Here is a 20,303-nt window from a genome sequence, read left to right as displayed (position 1 = left end):
AAAAATATTTTGGAACTCAGAACAATCTTTTAAGAAATAAACCCAAGTCAATTGGGAATAATCGTCCCTAAAAGTAACAAAGTAAGAAAACCTAAACGTATTACTGCATGGACAAGGACCCCAGATATCAGAATGAACTAAAGAAAATAAAGACAACCTCTTAGGACCACTATGAGGAGGAAACAATGATTGATGATGTTTGCCAAGTTCACATGCTTTACACTCGAGACGAGAGATCGACTTGCAAATCGGAACCATCAGCTGAACCTTGGACAGGGATAGATGACCCAGACGAAAAATGCCATTGAAGAGGAGAATGTCTAACAGTAGATGAAGTGGTTGTAGTAGAAGGTCCAGTGCCATCTAAATAACATAAGCCAACCTGCTCAAGACCACCACCAATCGTCCTCCTGGTCTAAAGATCTTGAAACACACAATAAAATGGATAGAAGGTAACAAAACAATTAAGAGATTTAGTAAGTTGACTCACAGATAAAAGACTTAAAGAGAAATTGGGTACATGAAGGACAGATGATAGGGTCATGGATGCAGTAGGAGATACCGTGCCATGACCAGTAGAGGAACCATCAGCAAGAATAACAGGAGCGGAATGGGGAGTAGAAGATAATGAAGTAAATAAATGAGACTTACCAATCATATGGGAAGATGCACCAAAATCAATAATCCAAGGGGTGGTAGTAAAGAAGGTTGAGTTACCTGTATGTGCTAAAGTGGCAATTGAAGTAGAAGCTGACGACTGAAGTAGTTGGAGCCGTTTCAATAGCTGATTATAATCTTCACGAGAGACAGGTGCAATGGTAGATGCCCCAGGAGCAGATGTAGTGTCATATACTCAGTAGAAGTACCAGTGGTAGCTGAATTGGCAAACTCATTTGACCAGTCAGGTCGACCATGTTTGGCCCAACATGTGTCAACAGTATAATTCGGTTTGTTGCATAAGGTACAATAGCAAGAAGACTTCTCAGATTGCTGCCTACTATTACCACGACCACTAGATCCACCACCACAGCCTCTACCAGAAAATGAGTTACCTCGTCTTCCGTTGGCAATGAAGTCTGAACTCTCCCAAAGAGTGGGGGAAGGATCAACTTTAGTTGCAATAACCAAACGTTGAAGACGAGAGAAAGTTTCATTCAATGAAGGTACCTTTCACTGGTAAGAAGCTCACCTTTGATTACCTGATAGTCAAGATGAAGACCGGCTAGAAATTTTGCAACATAGAACTCAGCTCGTTGAAGCTTTAATTGCTCCAGATCAGTAGTAAGTGGTTGATGGATCTGGAGTTCCTCAATAATGCCCTTATAGCTGCTGAAATATTCAGTGAAGGACTTATCCCCTTTGTTGAAGTTAATCTTTTCATACAGGTCATAGGTTCAGGATATATTCTTGTCTTGAGAGAAGGTCTCTTTCAGATCATCCCAAACCCCCTTTGAAGTAGAATGAAACATAACAATGGCTGCAATGGTTGGGTCCATAATATTCCACAACCGAATTTTGAGTGTGGAATTTTCAGGCATCCATTCTTCATAGCCTGCTACAGCTGTGGGATCTTCGGAAGCAGATGGAGGATTAGAAGGAGGTATTTCATCTTATCTTTTGCATGGACATAGACTTGAACAGCTTGGCCCATAACGAGTAGTTAGATACACCTTTGAGCTTGATAATGATAATCTGAACGTGAATATTGTCAAATGGAGCCTTGGGATCAGCCATCATGCAAATTGGCAATATAGGAATCAAGGGCAGCATGTAAAACAGCAACCAATAGTAGTAATAACTCAAGTGGAGAGTAATAATGTAGATCTGAGAGACCAACAGTGGCCAGCTAATGTAATCCTAGAATAGGAGATAATCCTACTAGGAGCTAGGTGAAATCAGATTCTAGTCGAGTCTGCTGTTTGGGGCAGATTTGGGGCTGTTTAGGGCTAACCTAGGGTTTAGGCTAGGGTTATGGATGAAAGTAATATATGGTAATGATCAGCAGGTCTAAGGGACTATTTTGATATAAAAAAAATAGGATTTGGTTAGGTTTTATGATTATGCAGATTTAGGGTTAGGATTTCAGGTTTTTAGAAATTAAGAAAATAACCAAAACTAGGGTTTAAAGTGGGATTTATGGGCTGGGGCTGAGGTCGAGTATTAGAGGGGCTAGGGGGAAGGGTTCGGTTGCAGCAGGGGGTTTTCTGATGGCTGAATATGCCTAAACAGGAATTTAGGGCTTTTAGGTTTATGGGGGTTAATGGGGGATTAGGGTTTAGATGGCTGGATAGGACTGAGATGCATATCGAGTGGAGGGGATGATGTAAAGGAGTTGTGACTGAAATATGAATGAATTTTGATGGTTGGTTGAGGCTGTAACTGAACTAGGGTTTAGGAATTAAATCAAAAAATAAAGGATTGAATGGGGAAGGAGAAGGAAGGATTAAACAGAAATTAAATTCAACTTACCACAGGATTCCACCAGCAGCAACTTGAGGGATGAAGGATGAAACCACCTTCAGAGAGAGATCCTCCCAGCCGTCACGGCGTAAGGAGTCGCAGGAATCCACCCACCCTTCCACCTTGAAGTCCACAAGGATGCACACTCACACAGGGGAGCAAGGAACAGCAGCAATGGCAGCCAACGAATTATATTTTAAACTCAAATAATCTGTGGGGGAGCCTCCCACGATTTCTCCTTTTATAACTAAAGGCCAAAGGCCAAGTCCTAATACAATCTAACTTCCTCCTCACTTAAAATCGTGGAAGGGATCTAATTACAATCAAATTACTAATTTAAAACAGTAAAATATCCTAACTACCCTACTAACTTAAAATAAGAGAATCTAACTTAAAAACAACTAATTTAAAGTAGATTCCATGTTAGCCAATAGGATATAAGGACCTACTGACCAATAGGAACACTTCACTTAAATTAGACCAATTGAACCAATTGGATGCAACCAATTCTAAACCGGTTCAATCTAAAAACAGAAAAATAAACTACGTATGGAAAAATATAAATCCTAATCTGTGGCTCCCTATTCAAGCCCTAAGTTCAGGGCTTCTTCTTCTTCTTCTTCTTCCTTCTTGGAGCTGCATCACCGGCAGCAGAGATTTCCCTCAAACCGAGAGATATCAACCCAGAATTTTAGGAATGGCAATAGTAGAATGAAATCACCACAAAAGTACGTGAAACTTGGATCGAAGTCCCCTCTAATGATGGGGAAAATAATCTCAAAAGGATGGAATGATCCGGTAAGTAGGTATAAAGTAATTTGATAAATACCAAATCTGGAAAATTTCCAGAAAACAGAGTAACGCAGGGAACAATAAAAGAACTTTGAATGCAGAAGATTAGACCACCAGAAGTACTTCAAACTTGGATCAGTCTACTACTCTACTGTATGAAAAGAGTAAGTGATCTACAAAAATTGATCCAAATCAGGCAATTGCAGGCAGGCCTGGTATGCTTGAATAATAATATCTTGCAGGGGGAGAATATTCATAAACAGTAGTAGAAGGCCCTAGTTTAATTCTAAATCATCACAAACTAGGGCACTATGCAGTAGATAGGCAGCATCGGTGCTGCAACCAGTAGTCGATAGTAATTCTTGAAGAAACTATCAAAACAGCAATGAAGAAGGCATCCTTGGTATTCAAGCTCTGCTACAATGTTACAATACCATTCGCTGGATACCAGTAACTACAGAGACAAAGAGAGAGAAGAGAGTGAGACTGCTGAGAATAGTACGCAGGCTTTATATCGCAGCAGCTCCCCCACCGATTGTCTTTATTATAGAGAAAAAGAGTTTACTACTTAGATAGCTACTAGGAATCCAACTTAGAGAACAAGTAGGAATCCTAGAGACAACAATTCAAGCTACATAGCTAAGATAATAAGAAACATGACAAGTCCTAATCTAACTAGGAAAATCACAAACAAAACCAAGCCACGATAGGGACACTCCCCTGGATGGTTCAAGATCTCGGCGAGATCTCGCTGAAAACTCGGTTTCGTAGAAACTCGAGACGAGATGCCTTGCGATACGTAAATAATACAAGATTTCGCTCGAGATCTCGAGCTATTTCTCAGTTTCGACCTTATTAAAGCTTATAAAATACCATAACTCGACAAGATCTCACCTGTCTCGTCTCTGTGAAGGGGAAACTCCATCTTTGGGTATTTTTTTCATTTCTTTCGGCAAATCACACCTCCAACACCTAATCAAAGCTTGATTCATTGACAATTGAAGCTGCTAATCTCCTCCAAGCTGCATCTAAAGAACCTAAGGTAACTATTCATCTCAAAAACTATATTTTTCATAGAAACATGAACTAACCTTGTTTGTGTGGAATAGCCAAGGGTAGACCTCACGCACGCCATAGACTACCAACTTAGGGTCCGTAGTCAAAGTACCATTTTGGGTTTGAATTTGTAAAAACTAATGGTTCCACTGTGTTTAGAAGGCCTAAAATAGGGGGAATGTCAAGTTTCAGCCCCTATCTTGGCCAAACAACTACTGAAACCTAGCATCGAGTTCAAAATAAAAAAAAACATCATCTCGGCGAGATCTCGGTTTCGTGGGCTGGCGAAACCAGTACCGAAAGATCTAAAACCTTGCTCCCCTATCGTGGTACACTATGACACTGTTAACAAGGGACACAACAAGATTGATAGAGTAGGGAAGGGCAGTTTTGGAAACCAACTTTTAAAAGGGCTAATATCGTGGAGTGGGCTTTGAAGGTTGTCTTCAACTTCAGCCATGAACAGAACCAGCAGAAGGAGAAGAACTCCAATTGGTAGAACTCCTTCAGCAGTATCTCTGTTTGGCCTGCAATTCCAAGCGAAGGATCGTAACTCCCTGCTCTATCAACTCCCACAGTTAGTCACTTGAAGCAGCGAGCAGGAACTCAGGAAGGAGAACCTGAAACAGAATCTGGCCGTAGATGTTAAGGCTGTAAAGTTGCAGGTTTCAGCTCTCATAACTGAAGGGAAGTTTGAGGTTGATCTTCTGAGGTTGGAGTTGTTGGTGAAGCTAAAATCTACACCCAAAATCTTAGGATGAATAGAGAAGAGACACGTGAGATCGATATCATCATATAGATGTTTGCAGGTTTTGCCTTCATGGGACTCTTGAGAATAAACACCACTCCAGAACTCAATACTGATCAAACCAAACCAGCAGGGTAATGAATCAATTCAAATAAATCTTCTGCGACTGGTTTGAAACAAAGACTTTCAACATCAGAGGAAACAGCAAGGTACCAACAAACTTTCACAGGCTTCTTGCACAAACCAAAAAATCTCCTGCTCAGCGGAAAGTGAACCAGAACCAACATATACAAAAACAGCAAGGTACCATCAAAATTGAAGAAACCCTATTTTTTTTTCACTAGGGTTTCATAGCCTTTTTTACCCTTCTTCATAGCTCTGATTAATTTGATTCTGCTACATGGTATCAATGAGGTGCAAACCAGCAGTACGTAAGGATGGGTTCGAACAACAGTACTCTCTCATACAAGGTCAATTCGAACTAAAATTTCAGGGGAGGATTCCTAATCCCCAGCCCTCTTTAATGCAAGCAACAAACATGAGAATCAGAAAAGTAAATTTGAATTTTAAAAAAATCCCTGAATCAGATAGGGCGGTACTAGTTATAGGTTCAGGTCTGAAACTTGACTTCAATCTCAAGATGGTGGAAGGATTAGGAGCTGAGACTTGGGCACTAGAGTCGCCTATAGGAGAACGACTAACACCCAGATTAACAGCCTGAAAGGATGGATTATGAGGGAGATTGACCACTCACCTAAGGGCTGTTGCTATCACTAGTTGCAGAAAATTTGGTGAAGTTGCAAACAGCCAGAAAAGTGATGCAGGAGCTGTTCCATGGGCCGGACCAAACCCGTTGGATAATCCATGTGAAGATGAACCAGGTCCAATTGGGTTATTTTCGGTTTAATAGGATAGTTAATTATTTATTTACTTTGGATTAGATTTATTCATTGGGTTTATCTTGTAATTTTTGTTTTAGTTATAGTCGGCTAAATATTAAAAGAGTTAGAGTCCAAGTTAGAGTCTCGTTTTAGTTTCAGTTAAGGATTAGGATTATTTCAGTCTCTTATTTTATCTTTAAATACTCTTGTCATCACATTTAGTTTCAGATTTTGAAGAATGAATTAATGTATGGTTGAAACCCCTTGTGGTTTGACTGCTCGTGTGAGCCCCTCTTCTTCTTCTTCTATTATCTCCTCTTTTCTACTGTTACCTTGTATTTACTCCCACTTTATATATTATATATTCTGCACACCTCGATTTGTGTTCGTACACTGTTCTAATGGAGTAATCAGTCTCAACCTTTGAAAACCTGGTAGAGCTTCATCGCTTTGACTTTCTGGTGCTGAAATACTACCTGGGTTATGAGTTCCGTAGGCAAAATCAGATCTGAACCTGTAACTACCGCCAGGTCTAGTTGCAGGTTTTAAACCCTCTTTTACAGTTTTACATGTACTGTTTGGGGCCATGATTGGATGATTTCAAGAGGCCTAGGTGTTACGAAGCCTTGCTTGGAATTTCTGATCGATCCGAACTTATTTGGTTAAGTTCTTTCACTCGTGCTGCTGAGTTTCCGCCATGTTCTGTTTTGCCAAAGGTTGTAGACAACCTTCACCCTCATTCCACGATTCTCCTTTTTCTTATTTTTATTGCCCTACTTTCCAATAATACCCTCCCCTTAGTCTTTTAATCCCCCATGTCCTTATTTTACCCTTAGTTCCAAGCATACCCTTTACCCATCATATGTGTTATCCCACTTCTTAGTTTCCCATTATTTACACTATTGCCACCATTGTTATAAACTTCAATTTATTTACGGATTTTGCCATAAACCCTTTTATTTGAACCTTCTATTATTCGGGTGGGCCCATAAGCAATCCAATTAGGGTTTTTGAACCCCGGATCTGCATTAGAAAGGAATAGTTATCATCTATTGGATCAAAGTGAAAGGGAGAGAAAAAGGCAATTATAAGGAAAACGGCGATGAATCGATAGGATTCCAGACCCAGCCTCATCTCAGAGTAACGCCAACAGCAGGGAAAGAGGGATGAGTAGCAGAAAATAAGAACACAGCATTGAGTAGAAGTATATGATTTCCTTCAAGTATGATCTTCAGACAAAAGCATCAATCTTCATCAATACGAAACCCTAGTTCTTCATCTTATTCGATTAACTAGAAAGGTAGAAGCAGAGAGAGCACAATGGAAATGGAGAAGAGGGAAAGAGCTAGAACATGATGAGAATGGAATACCCCTATCGTGGTCTGGCCTCATACTTGTATAATATTAAGTCATCGACTCTCAATAGGAATCCTACTAAGAGTCTAAGTCTAATTACAATAAAGAGGAATAACTAGACAAGGAAATAAAGACTAAAGCAAATTACAACTCAATATTATCCCATTATCCCATATTACACAACGGCAACCTACCCCGTCTCAAGCTGCTGGAGCTCTTCAAAACCTGTGCACATTCAACAGGCTTCTACCATTATCTGTAAGTTGCTTTTCAACATACGTACAACCTCCAACTCAACATTATCCCATTATCACATATTACACAACGGCAATCTACCCCGTCTCAAGCTGCTGGAGCTCTTCAAAACCTGTGCACATTTAACAGGCTTCTACCATTATCTGTAAGTTGCTTTTCAACATACATACAACCTCCCCCTCCCCCCCCCCCCCCACCCCAAAAAAAATGATAGATTAAAATGCATAATAACTTGCCATCATGTTCTAGAAGTACATAATTCTTTAGAAGAAATATATAAAAAATGAATAGAGAAATATTACATTTCAAGATAACGACATGTAAGTTGTTGCTACAAAGTTTGGGAAGCATGGATGCTCTTACATAATGTGACTGTTGGGCCCTTTAATAAGTAACCACGCAAAACAAAATTTAAGTTGTAGAAAAATGAAATCTCTGGGTTTAAATCAGTTATACACCCAGATATTATAGCAAGTAACAACATCAACAAAGAAAGCCATCATTGACATTTCACAAATACAATGGTTACCTTGAGAAGAAGGGCATTGCAAGTGGATTCATGTATTGCTCGCTCAATGCGTTTTAGATTCGACGCCAACAAGTTATCTCCAACAACCTGAAAAACTTCTTTCTCTTAAAAATATTCCTCTGTTGATCATGATCAATATTTTAAAAAACAAAGGACCGCAAACTCTCTAGTCATGATTTTCCACAAAACCAACTGGGCAATACTAACTACAGTAAGACATGATCCTAACTACACCAATAATCTCAATAGGCAATCCTAACGATCAATGAAATTCATTTGGAATAATCCACCAAATAACCTTTCAATAAGGAAGAGAAATGTACTGATCAAGAAAGTAAAACACAAGAATAAAAGTAACATTGCAGATTTAGGAACATTTGATCTGCCTAATTTGGATGCATCTCATAGATGGTCCATTGAGTGTAGTAGGTCTAAATAGAGTGTGGATATGTGGATGACCTGCCAAAACATTATCTTCATAAAATATAAATACATGACAGACCTGGCAAATGCCAAGGCTGGAAAATAACTTTGTATTCTCCCAGTCCTCCTTGTCGAATGGCTCCTCAATTGATACAATTGGATAGTCTGGAAGACCCAACAGATTGTTTCAGGTTAAAAAAAACAAGAGAGATGACTGTTTTAAAGAAAAAGGTCAATGAACTCTCAAGAGATTCAATCCATATTAACCTAGTTCATGCCTTGAAGAAAAGAAATATTGGTATACTGTACCTGTACAGAGCTGTGTGTACATCCCGATCATATCCTCTCCACTCTTGAAATTCTGTCCAGACTTATTTGGGGATTTGATGTCTAAATCATACTTTGTTCCTGAATCACAGGGAAACAAGCCTCAATAACAGTTGGTATGAACAGACACACAGAGGGACAGCACAATTCACAACCCCAAAACCACCTGGAGGAAGGCATCCTATCAAAGACAAATGCATGGCCTATGGATGGATGATAGATCATGCGGCTTGAACGAAGGTAAAGGAAACGACTCAAGTTTTCATCACAAATCCTAGCTTTATATATAAACTATGGGTGTGAAAACTACCATTTCTGGGGTAATACTCTTAAATATTTATGATACAACAGCACTGATGAAAACCAGTCCCAGTCCCAGTCCCATGGCCCAGAGAGAAGTGATACTTTTTCCTTATCACAGTAATGTGATTAGCAATGTTCAAATATATTTATATATAGAGAGAGAGAGAGGTTTGGAGGAAGACCTCAAATATTCTCAAACACAACTAAGGCTATAAAATTATTTTAAAAAATCATGATCACCTATGCAGAACTCTGTAGCAGCTACATCCATTGCTATCTTAATTCTTTCATTATATCCCGTTCTTTCAATTGCCTCGTTAACAAGATCCAAACCATCTTTAAAACTGCAAATAGAAATAAAGATCAGAAACTAATAGGGAAACAGCTTACCCCATCAAGATCAAGAAATTGTTTCTTAAAGACTAGCATAACCACGCAAAAAAACCTATCAGAACCAATTTATGTTGTGAATATGCAAAGCTGCCATACAGCCAAAAAGAAAATGTGTGTGGTCTTCCATCTTGTATGGGATTTTCTTTTATATATATTCTAAATGAAAAAATATTAGCAAAAGTTAAGATAGCTAAACTATAATTCAAGAAACTAGCATCTGATGGAAATACTTGCCTTGAGATATTAGGGGCGAATCCACCATCTTCACCAACATTGCATGCATCTGCACCATATTTTTCAGTAATAACAGCCTGCCATTTGTAAACAGAAATTATAATCTATGAATGAGCAGGGAAGCAGGGATTGAAGCAAAAGAATCAGAGGCATCAAAGAAGAAAAGATTACCTAAAATGTTTAAGCATTCCTGACGGAATGGTAACAAAATGCAAATGTAACACAAAACTACATATATGATCCATAATTAAATATAGAAGCCCAGAAAAAGGAAATTTGGTCTACATGATATGGGTTATGGATCTTTAAAATCACTGCTGAACCTACAACTACCGCTACTCGCAGTTCTAGGAATTTATAATCGAAATAACACTTGGTTTCTCGGATTGTTATGGTTTGGATACAATAGGGCCGTGGGTTGCGAGCCTCTTTCTAAATTCTCTTGTGATTTGGGTTCCTGGTTGAGAGGTTGGGTCGATCACAACCATAGTTCGAGAACGCGCGAGATCTCGGCGAGTTTCTCGGTTTTTTGAGAAGCCGAGACGAGATGGGATACGATACAAAATAATACAAGATCTCGGCAAGATCTCGGATTGACCCATGGAAATGACCCATCTACTATGTATTTACTTACCTAACTTGACAGAACTTGACATATCTCGGCGAGATCTTGGGTTGACCCATGGAAATGACCCATCTACTATGTATTTACTTACCTAACTCGACAGAACTCTTACATGCTTGTTGTAGAGCACTATATGCAACATTACAGCAACACTATGTCATGGGAAGACTATGTGACACTAGCAGGGACTGAATACTTGATTCAAAGTCATTTTATGTGATGATGGTTGTAACACTGTTAAACAGTTTGATGTATCACTTTAACATTTCTAATTCTTATTTAAGTTGTTTAATTATTAATTGAATGTTTTGCTTGCTTTCAATTACTAAATTATGTGCAGAGTAGGGTATTTTAGTACGTCATCGCCTACTAACCTATGGTCCGAATTGAAACTCATATTTGGACTTTGTTTTTGCAAAATCTGATAGTGTCATTGTGTTTAAATAGCCTAAAATAGGCTGAGTACCAAGTTTCAGACCCAAACTAGGTCTAAAACCCACCGAGTTGAAGCTTAGAGTCGGAAAAAAAAAATGCACCAACTCAGCGAGATCTCGACTCGACTTGGTTTTTCCAAGGGCCGAGTTGGTACCGAGACCTGAGTTTTAGTACCTTGATCACAACAAACCTCTCTACCGCTGGCTGTCTTTGGGTCGGGAGGTTGAAGACAACTAATTTCTTTATTTACAGTTAAGGACAGCTTCCATTAAATTACTAAAGAGTCCCTCTGTTCCTGAGTTAGTTTTATTTCATCCCCGTTCTTATTTAAATTCCAGAATTGTCGTCCACTTCAATATTTAATTCCAGAATTGTTGTCCACTTGAGATATTTATCATTCTTGTGGAGTTGTTACATTAATGTGAAATTTTTTATAAAAAAAATGGCATTCATCTGAATTATAAAAAATAAAAAAGATCTCTCTTCCCCCCCCCCCAAATTTTGTTTCAGATGAGTTAGAATGAAACAAAACAAAAGATTTCCTGAACCCTAAACTCCCTATTTCACTGGTGAGATTGACGTTGCAATTGAATTGAACTCTAATTTTTGGCCATGCACCACACATGCAGGGGGGGATTGGAATAGAGGTTTCACCATGTATGTGCTGATTAAAGTGAAACAAGAGATGGCATGCAATAATTAGCAAAAGATGAGATCAGCACATCAACAACTACCCATCATGTAGAGCTCCTTGTATCAATTTATCAAGATAAACCTAATAACTGGCTTTCTTAAAATAACAGTAGGATGCGGATTGTGGAAACCAAAATCAAGAGATGCTAGCCATTTCATAAAGATTGTTTACCTTGAAAAAAGGGGGCGTACCCAATGCACGAGTCTCCCGCCAATGCGGGGTCTGGGGAGGGTCATAATGTACGCAGCCTTACCCCTGCTTTCGCAGAGATGCTGTTTCCAGACTTGAACCCGTGACCACTTGGTCACAATGGAGCAACCTTACCATTGCACCGAGGCCCAACCTCAAAAATTAATTATAACACACTCACAATTTAATTACCATGCATTTTCCAATATTTATTTCAGAATATAATGCAAAAACATGTATAAGAACCAGATTACCTTTAGGTGATGGTAAGTCTCAGAACCCATTTGCATGGCCTCCTCAAATGTGTTTGCACCAGTGGGGAGAATCATAATTCCCTGATAGTATTTACATTGATAACATTTAGTTTTAGTTGGAGATGACATACAAGAAACTTAACATTATAAAGCTCGAGGACAGGAGAAATTGGAATCATTGGTTTTCTTGAAAGCAATTTGTACTAGATCAGCAACCTCACAAAGTGATTGATGCATCTTTAGATAGGAAAACAGAACTAAATTAGGTCATACTATGACAGAGAACAATAACTTCATTTGTAAAAAACATGGAACTTGACAGAGAACAGCAAGCACACGCTGAAGCCCTTAACTTCAGACCAGAAATAGGGAGAATGACAAGGTTACAAGTTCAAAAACCCATCCAGACATTTATGAGCATAGACAAGTCCCACATATGATTCAATTACTACTATCTATAATTTTTCTATTTTTATTTTTTATTTTTAATTTTTTTTTGTGTGTGGGGGGAAGGGGAAGGGGATGAGTAGTCTTAACCTATTCTTGTTCAGGAACCAAACCCTTTCTAGCGGGAATTCCTCTGGTTGTCAGCTAACCCTGCATGTCATCTGCGTTGTGTGAAAACAACATCTTCAAATGCTAGTTATTGCTTTGAGTTGAAACTGAGAAAACAATCTCAAGTATCTACCCAAGCGGCCACGGTTTTCTAGAAGCCTAAAGGGTTAGGCTTCAGAAAGTTAAATAACCAGGATCACAGTGATGTGACAAATAACCAAAATTCAAAAACACTTAATATCAATACATTAGCAACTCAGATGATAGTCAAATTCTGATATGAAGTGGTATAGGGAGAGGAATATGCCTGGATTAATGTGGCAGTGAAATTGATCCGCAAAGTGATTATTTTAAGAATCTAGGCTCAATTTTAAATAAAGAAGGTGATACCGTGATAGAGAAGATTATGTTTCACAGAGAATTAAAATAGGATGGATGAAGCATGGAACAAGAACTTGCCAAGATCTCGGAAATATCTCGGTTTTTTTTAAAACCAAGACGAGACGCAAGGCGAAATGAGAAGATTTCATTGTCTCACCGACATCATTCCAAAGCTTTCAAACAAATCTAAGATTGCTTAAATCTGATTTATATTGAAGGAGTTACGTTGCGGTCAAACTTAATTTGGTGTGCACGAATGTTGTCAAAATTGCTCTGCATGAAAATATTTTTTTAGACATCAAAACAAATAAATATTTTACCACACTTTTGGTTTCTAGCAATGTTTTTCCATATTAAGAATTATAGAATTTTTAGATTTAGAAAAATCCCAACATTTAAAAGTTGAAAATTGCACCTACCGTCGAAAATCCAGTTTTTGTTCTTCAACTGGGGGTTGACTTTTTATCCTTTTGAAACTTGATTTTTTAACTATTTTTATTGGGATCAAAGAGGGTATATGCTTACTTATGAATAATATCTTAAGTAAATGACTCAGCCTCCCCCCTTGGGGCCACCCGTCTGAGAGGAAACTCCCTGGTGAACATGGGGGTCCCAGTATCTCCCGGTTCGTGTGTGTTGCGGGTCGTGCACGAGCCCTGGGGGAATTAGTCGGCCAAAGGCCAGATACCTCCAGGTCCACAAAATATATATATATATATCAAGTAAATGAAGTGTTGGTCCTGGTTTAACATTTATGGCATAAATAAGTGTTTGTCCTAGTTTCCCACTAAGTCAAACTCCTATATGGACTTTGATCTGGTAAAACCTAATAGTACCATTGTGTTTAAATAGCCCAAAATAGGTTGCATACCAAGTTTCATAACCAAACTAGGTCAAAAACCCACTGAAACCATCAAACGAGTTGGAAAAATAACAGTGCACCAACTCGCCGAGATCTCGGTCCTACTAGGTTTTTGGCCTGACGAGACCAAGTCCAAAACCGAGTTCTCGAACCATGGGATGAAGTGGAGAGGTACGTCCGGATTGTTATGTGATCGACGTATTCCATTAAGACTTAAAAGGAAAATTTTATAGACAGTCATACAACCAGCTATATGTATGGTGCGATATGTAGGGCAGTTAAGAAGCATCATATAGATAAACTCAATGTAGCAGAGATGAGGATGTTGAGATGGATGAGTGGCAAACCTAGGAAGGATAAAGTATGGAATGATCATATTAGAGCTGATTTGGGAGTAACTCCGATACAAAATAAACTACGAGAAAGTCATTTGAGGTGGCATGGCAATGTTCAACGGAGGCCTTTGGATGCTGTAGTACGGAGGAGTGATTTGATTCAGACTGAAGGAACTAAAAGAGGCAGAGGCAGACCTAAAATGACCTCCAATAGAGCTGATTAGAGGGCAAGGATCCATGTAATCGACTCCATTTAGTTGGGAAAGGCTGAGTTGTTGTTGTATCATTTAATTGGGAAGATGATAACCTTGTCTCTTTCGTGATATGATGAATGAACATAAGTGGTGGAGATTTTGCAATTGTTTCATTCTAAAATAGTAAATTTCTAATGCATCAACTATGAAATGTATAAACATCCAAATAACTCTGGAAGAAAAAAAAATCATTGAAGGTCCACTCCATGATGTTATTTAAAAAACTTTTTAGAAAGAAGAGCAGCTAACTTAGAGAGCCAATAGGCATAACTAAGCTATTCAAAATACTAAACAACCATTTAGATTTGTAACCTGGATTTATATAGGGCATACTTGGACGGACAGACTATTCCCAGCATGTTTTCCACCACTAATAACAGAGAAGGCTGGGACGGGAAGCAGCAGGCCAGTATTACCCGAAATATCGGCAATGTGCTTGTAAAGTGGAACCTGAGAAAAAGAAAGAAAATTAGTGACTAGAATCTTCAAGGGCAAGTCATTAAAACCATCCAACAGACATACAGGTAAAAGTTCAAGTAAAAAAAAGAGAAGTCATGCCTCTTTTTCAGCAGCACCAGCTTTGCAAGCAGCAATAGATACAGCCAAAATAGCATTTGCTCCAAGGTCAGCCTGCAAAATCATATTGCATGGATATGTAATGCCTCATAATATGTGCACAGTTGTTACAATTCCAAATGATTTCCAAAAGAGCCTAGAGATTGTTCCCTTACTGTGGAACATCCCTTATGATGTTTAATACAATTGAAAGTAAGGTTGGGACTTTCATGGTCCTGTCTTAATTCTTTTCAGTCAGGTTCAATGACATTGAGATTTTATAGTAAAATCTGATTATTTGCAACACAAGCCCATTATAACACGAAAATAGAAAAGGCAAGTGACTGACATCAGAATTCAGATTACCAGTGACAATTGAGAAGCTGCATCAATCACACTTTGGAATTAAATGCTGAACTGCCAATAACCAAACTGGGGAAGAAATCTCATGCATAAGCGAAGGAAATTCCCAGAACAATAGAAAACCCAAAAATACTAAGCCCATGGCACATATAACCCATTGGGCACTAAAAATGAAGCCTATTGATCCATTCTTGGTCCAGTCTGACCAAACTGATGTCCCTGGTTTGCTGGTGGTTTGATGCTACATCAGAGAGATTGGTTTAGGAGGCCTATGTCTCTAACTGGTTAAGAATTTGACACCATAGGAGGGTGATGCAGAAGCCGAAACCATGATTAATTTGGCTGTTCTTTGATTTTTTCGTTGGAGCCTTTTTATTTGTTTGTTCTTTTAGCCTAGGGTTAAAACAGTCTTTTTCATGGTTTATCTTCTTAGTTCCCCTCCACGATTTTAGAAGGATTAGTATTTTATTTTATTTGTTTTAGTTGTTTACACTTATACTCCTATTTAGAGTATAAGTCTATTCTATGTTTTATAATTAGGATTCAGATTAGGAATCCCAACTCCTAATCTGATTAGGATTGCTTTAGATTGATTATTTGTAAGGCCTTTAGGCCCCCCCTTTATTATTATAAATAGTAGAATCGTGGGAGGCTCCCCCACCTATTATGTTTGAAATTTTGTTTCTTCTTGCTGCTGCCGCCATGACTGCTGCTGCTTCTCTGTCTTGTGTGTCATATCAAGACCCCTTGTGAGTAATATCAAGGGCTAGGGCTGGAGTAATCCGGCGACTCCTTGCATCTTGCAGATCGGGAGGTTCGTCTTCTTCTTCCTTCAAGTTCTTCAAGGTTGCTGCTGCTGAAATTCTGCAATTCCAGTAAGAGTTACAATTTCCTGCAACTTTATCATCTCTTCTTCTTATTTCCATCTAACCTAATCGACTTCCCCAAACCCTAGCTTCATCTACATTCATCACAGCCCTATTCCCTCATCAGATTACACTCAAAACCTAACCACAGGTCCATCACAGTAACCCTCCCACTCGATCTCAGTTGCAGCCTCACCTATCCACTACAAACCCTAAATCCCTCCCTCAACATAAAAACCCAGAAACCCTAAGATCTGCCTAGGCCTAACCAGCCATCAAAACCCCACCAAAGTCCAGCCGAACCACCCCCTCCCTGCTAGGAAAACTCGACCTAAAGCCCAGCCCCTAAATCTGCTCCTAAACCCTAGTTTCAGCTTAGATCCTAAATCTGAAAACCCAAAACCCTAACCCTAATATTTCTGAATTTCTATTTCTTATTCAAACCTCATTAAAACCTATTCTAATAGACTCCTAAAATTCTGCAGACCATTCATTACCCAATAAAACCCTAACTCAATCTCCCATTCCTAACCCTAATTTTGCCCTAGTTACCCTAAACTGCCCATTCGGCCAACCCTAAAACAGAACCTGGTCCTAAGTGAGATTTATTTCACCTAGGCTACATCAGAGGGATTTCTCCTAGTTTGAGATTTCAAGCAATTACTGCAACAACAAAAAAAATTGCACTAGTTTAAGGTTTTGCTTCTTTCCAAATAAATTTTTCAATACAGATACTAGAAGCAAACCAATTTCAAAGGTGAAGCACAAGAAGTTGCCTTACAGGCCTTTACATGGTCTTATGGACATTTTAAGGGGAAAAAGAAGTCAGATATTTGCTTCCATGAAAAAGTAACAAACATGGAGTTCAACTTTCCTAAACTTAATCAAAGTTTAATATTTTTTTCTCCAGAGTTTACTAGATCCACCTTCACATTATATCAACTGAACAAGTGGTGGATTAGAAATATGTTTTTCCTGTTCATTTATTACCATATACTTCGACAATACTTATGCCTTTCAGCTCTTCTAGAAATGACAATATCCACAAGAAAATGCTATTTGGGGTAGAAAAACATGAATGAACGTACAGATGTTTACTCAAATGGTACTAATTAATTAGATCTCTTGATAGTAATGTTATGGGCCTCTTTGGTATCACTTCTCATTTTCATTTTGGCCTATTTACAAAAAATTCATTACTAAAAACCATTTTGATCAAAAATGAAAAACTGTTTGGTAACTACATAACATAATAGATTGTAGAATGAAAAATAAGTTTGGTAACTATCCATGTGTAAATAATTCTTATAACATTTTTGAACAAATGGGCCCAAGTCATGGAAATTCAGCATTGAAATTAGGTTTTTTCTATAGAAATTGGCCCAAAGCCCATATATATTTTAGTGGTAGGTGAAGAAATTCTCCCATCACTCATCTTCTTTCCCAAATCAACTCTAAACCATAAGGGATGAGAATTCTTCTCCTGAAATATAACATCAATCTGTGATCGATACCGATACCTGATTAATACCGATAAAAGATATATTTACTGATAAAAAATGATGTTTTGAATTTTGACCTAAAACCGATATCAACACGTCCCAATACCTCTCGATACTAATACCCGATATTGGTGTCACAACGGATACGGTGAACAATTGGCTGAAACTTGAGAGAGGTTCATCCTGTCATCCACCAGTACTTGTATTTGTCTTCCTTGGGAGTTCATCTTACGGAAGCACAGCCTAGTGAAATGCTAACCTTAATTCCACACTCATACTGATGCCGTGCTTTGAATAAGAAAAACTGATTTTGAGGTTCTTGTTTGATCTTGGTACTAAATAGGACGCCGTTGTTTGAGAAGAATATTTCTGAGAGCCGAGATTTGTTGTAACCTGCTAAACAAGAGGAGAAGAACAATGTTGGTCCTGGGTAGCATTAAAGGCGGTGCAGATGTTCGCCCTCTAGTTCAAACTAGTCCACAGCTTTACCTTGGCATGGACTTCGGCACGGTGAGGCTGAAGAAGAAGAAGAAGAGGAGCGGGCTTGTCTTTCTAAAAATAAAAGAAAATGTCTATTTTACCCCTCATATTTGGGTCATATGAGCACATGCTCATTAAAGAGCGAAAAAATGAATGAAAAACAGATTTTGGCCATAATCCATAATGGACTCTTGAGTCCATTATCATTTTAGGGGTGTTTTCAATTATTTTGATGCTTTGTAAATAGAAATAGGGTCCATAAATTGTACCAAACACTTGTAAAAACGTTAGTGTCATAAAATGAAAATGAAAAGTGATACCAAAGAGGCCCTATGTAATCAAACAAATTTCAACAGTTGATAAAACAGAATTTGAACTCAAATAATAAATTGAACCATGAAGCTTGTTCTTTTCAACCATAATAACATGCATAATAGCCACAAAATATGCAAAAGCCCACCACATCCACTTAAATTGGGAAGCGAAGTATTACCTTATTTTCAGTTTTGTCCAAATCTAACAAAGCCTGGTCAATTTGATACTGATGTATTGGATCCAGACCAATCAAGGCTTCAGATATCTTCTCATTGATATTCTTAACAGCTCTAGAAACACCATGTCCAAGATATTTTCCCTTGTCTCCGTCACGTAATTCAACAGCTTCATACCTGGGTTTAATGAACATAACAAGAGTGACTTAAAACCAAAAATACTGTTGGGTCTGATGAACAAAAGGAGGCTAAGAATGTGTAAAATAGATGTTCCTGGAAACATTTGGATGTATCATATGGAATAATACATTTGCACATCTAAATGCAGAGCAATAGAAGTTGCGTTCTGGATAACTTAATTTATGTAAGGAGAATAAGAACATGGAACAATGTTGCTTTCCCCAAAGATAACCGTGTGAGAGACAGAGTTAATTTTCTTTTTTCTGAATTGATGTTAGGTTTTTCTCTTCTTCGGAAAGAATCAGAGGAAAGCACTAAAAATATGAACCATTATGCAGACAACAAAAGGCGCTAAATAACAAAAAGAAAAATAATCCAGAAACTCTAGCGTTCTGAATCAAAACAAATGAATCATTCAAGTAAAGATGGACTTACATTCCAGTAGAAACACCGCTAGGAGCTGCAGCCCGAAACATCCCCTTATTAGTGTACAAATCGACTTCAACAGTAGGAATCCCTCTGCTATCAAGGATCTGCCTGGCTTTGATCTTCGTGATTACAGAAGGAACGGCTTTCTTCATATGATTTGACTGAAGTTTTCATACAATGAACGAAAAACAAGTTAAATGACGGAATCATATATGAGCAGGTAATATACCATTTTAAAAGTACCAAGATCAGAAGGAACCTACGATGAACAGTACAGGATCTGGAGCCTTTGCCCTAACTGCAGCATTGACAGCATCCTCAATTTTCCGGGAGAGCATGTACTTGTCCAGATATTCTTGCACAGACATTTTGTTTTAGCTCCGTCTGTAATAGTTAAGAAATCTATTCCTGAACGATGGAACTCGAATAGCTAGTGTTTTAGCTTCTTCTCCAATCGGAAATTCACGATCTCGGCTCCCTAGCTCATCGGCTAAACCAGGAATTTGTAGAAATGCTTGTTGCTGAAATCAGAATGAAGAGCTTTGTGCCCTAGATGGCTATTTCTTCTATGACGACTTGATCCTTATCCCGATAAGTGCTTTCGACTAGCCATTTGCCCCCTGGTTCTTCATTCAGATCGCGCCCTAGATTTCTCGCTATGGAGGTTTGAAGGCAATTTTCCACGCTACTCCAGCGGTCCAGGACTCCAGTCCAGCCTACCCATAAGTGTTAAAAATGCGGGAAAACTTTAGGTTATGTTTAGAAGCCAAAAAAATAAAAAAAATAAAAGGATTGTTAAGGTAATGTTTGGTTGCATAAATCTGTTGGAGTCGTCACTGATTCCAGATGATCATCCACTGAGTTATCATTTGTGGATTTGTTATTTCATAAAATAAACTGTTTAGTTATCATGATTCTGTTTTCTACTAAAAAAAAAACGGTTATCATGATTTCGTGACGTGAATCTTCTTGAAAAACTATTTGGTTATCATAAGTCTGTCAGTTGGATTCATCCAGAATCTAACTAGAAAACTATTTGATTAACCTAAGTCTGTCAGTTACTAAACCTTAAATTTAAAAGTAAAAGACATTTTAA

General features: G+C 38.3%; 1 protein-coding gene across 3 annotated transcripts in view; it reads right to left on the bottom strand.

Annotated features, from left to right (window-relative positions):
* LOC122666237 (cytosolic enolase 3) overlaps positions 1-19,888 on the bottom strand; it is a 29,372-nt gene extending 9,484 nt beyond the window's left edge. The window contains exons 1-11 of one of the 3 annotated variants that reach the window (XM_043862396.1): positions 19,471-19,888; positions 19,214-19,368; positions 18,601-18,784; positions 14,900-14,971; positions 14,675-14,791; positions 11,955-12,035; positions 9,758-9,834; positions 9,371-9,474; positions 8,810-8,908; positions 8,580-8,665; positions 8,078-8,164 (exon numbers count right to left, since the gene is read on the bottom strand). In XM_043862396.1, the coding sequence (XP_043718331.1) occupies positions 8,078-8,164; positions 8,580-8,665; positions 8,810-8,908; positions 9,371-9,474; positions 9,758-9,834; positions 11,955-12,035; positions 14,675-14,791; positions 14,900-14,971; positions 18,601-18,784; positions 19,214-19,368; positions 19,471-19,575 (1,167 nt within the window). In that variant the 5' untranslated portion in view covers positions 19,576-19,888. Of the gene's footprint in view, positions 1-8,077; positions 8,165-8,579; positions 8,666-8,809; positions 8,909-9,370; positions 9,475-9,757; positions 9,835-11,954; positions 12,036-14,674; positions 14,792-14,899; positions 14,972-18,600; positions 18,785-18,914; positions 18,917-19,213; positions 19,369-19,470 lie in introns of those variants that run through there. The other 2 variants (XM_043862403.1, XM_043862410.1) reach the window with 2 other exon arrangements.
* Positions 19,889-20,303: the final 415 nt, after the last annotated feature.

This window comes from Telopea speciosissima, chromosome 1 (assembly GCF_018873765.1).
Source record: "Telopea speciosissima isolate NSW1024214 ecotype Mountain lineage chromosome 1, Tspe_v1, whole genome shotgun sequence".
In the NCBI taxonomy this organism is placed as follows: Eukaryota; Viridiplantae; Streptophyta; class Magnoliopsida; order Proteales; family Proteaceae; genus Telopea; species Telopea speciosissima.
The sequence above is the reverse complement of the archived record's forward strand: the minus strand, read 5'-3'. Positions and strand labels throughout refer to the sequence as shown.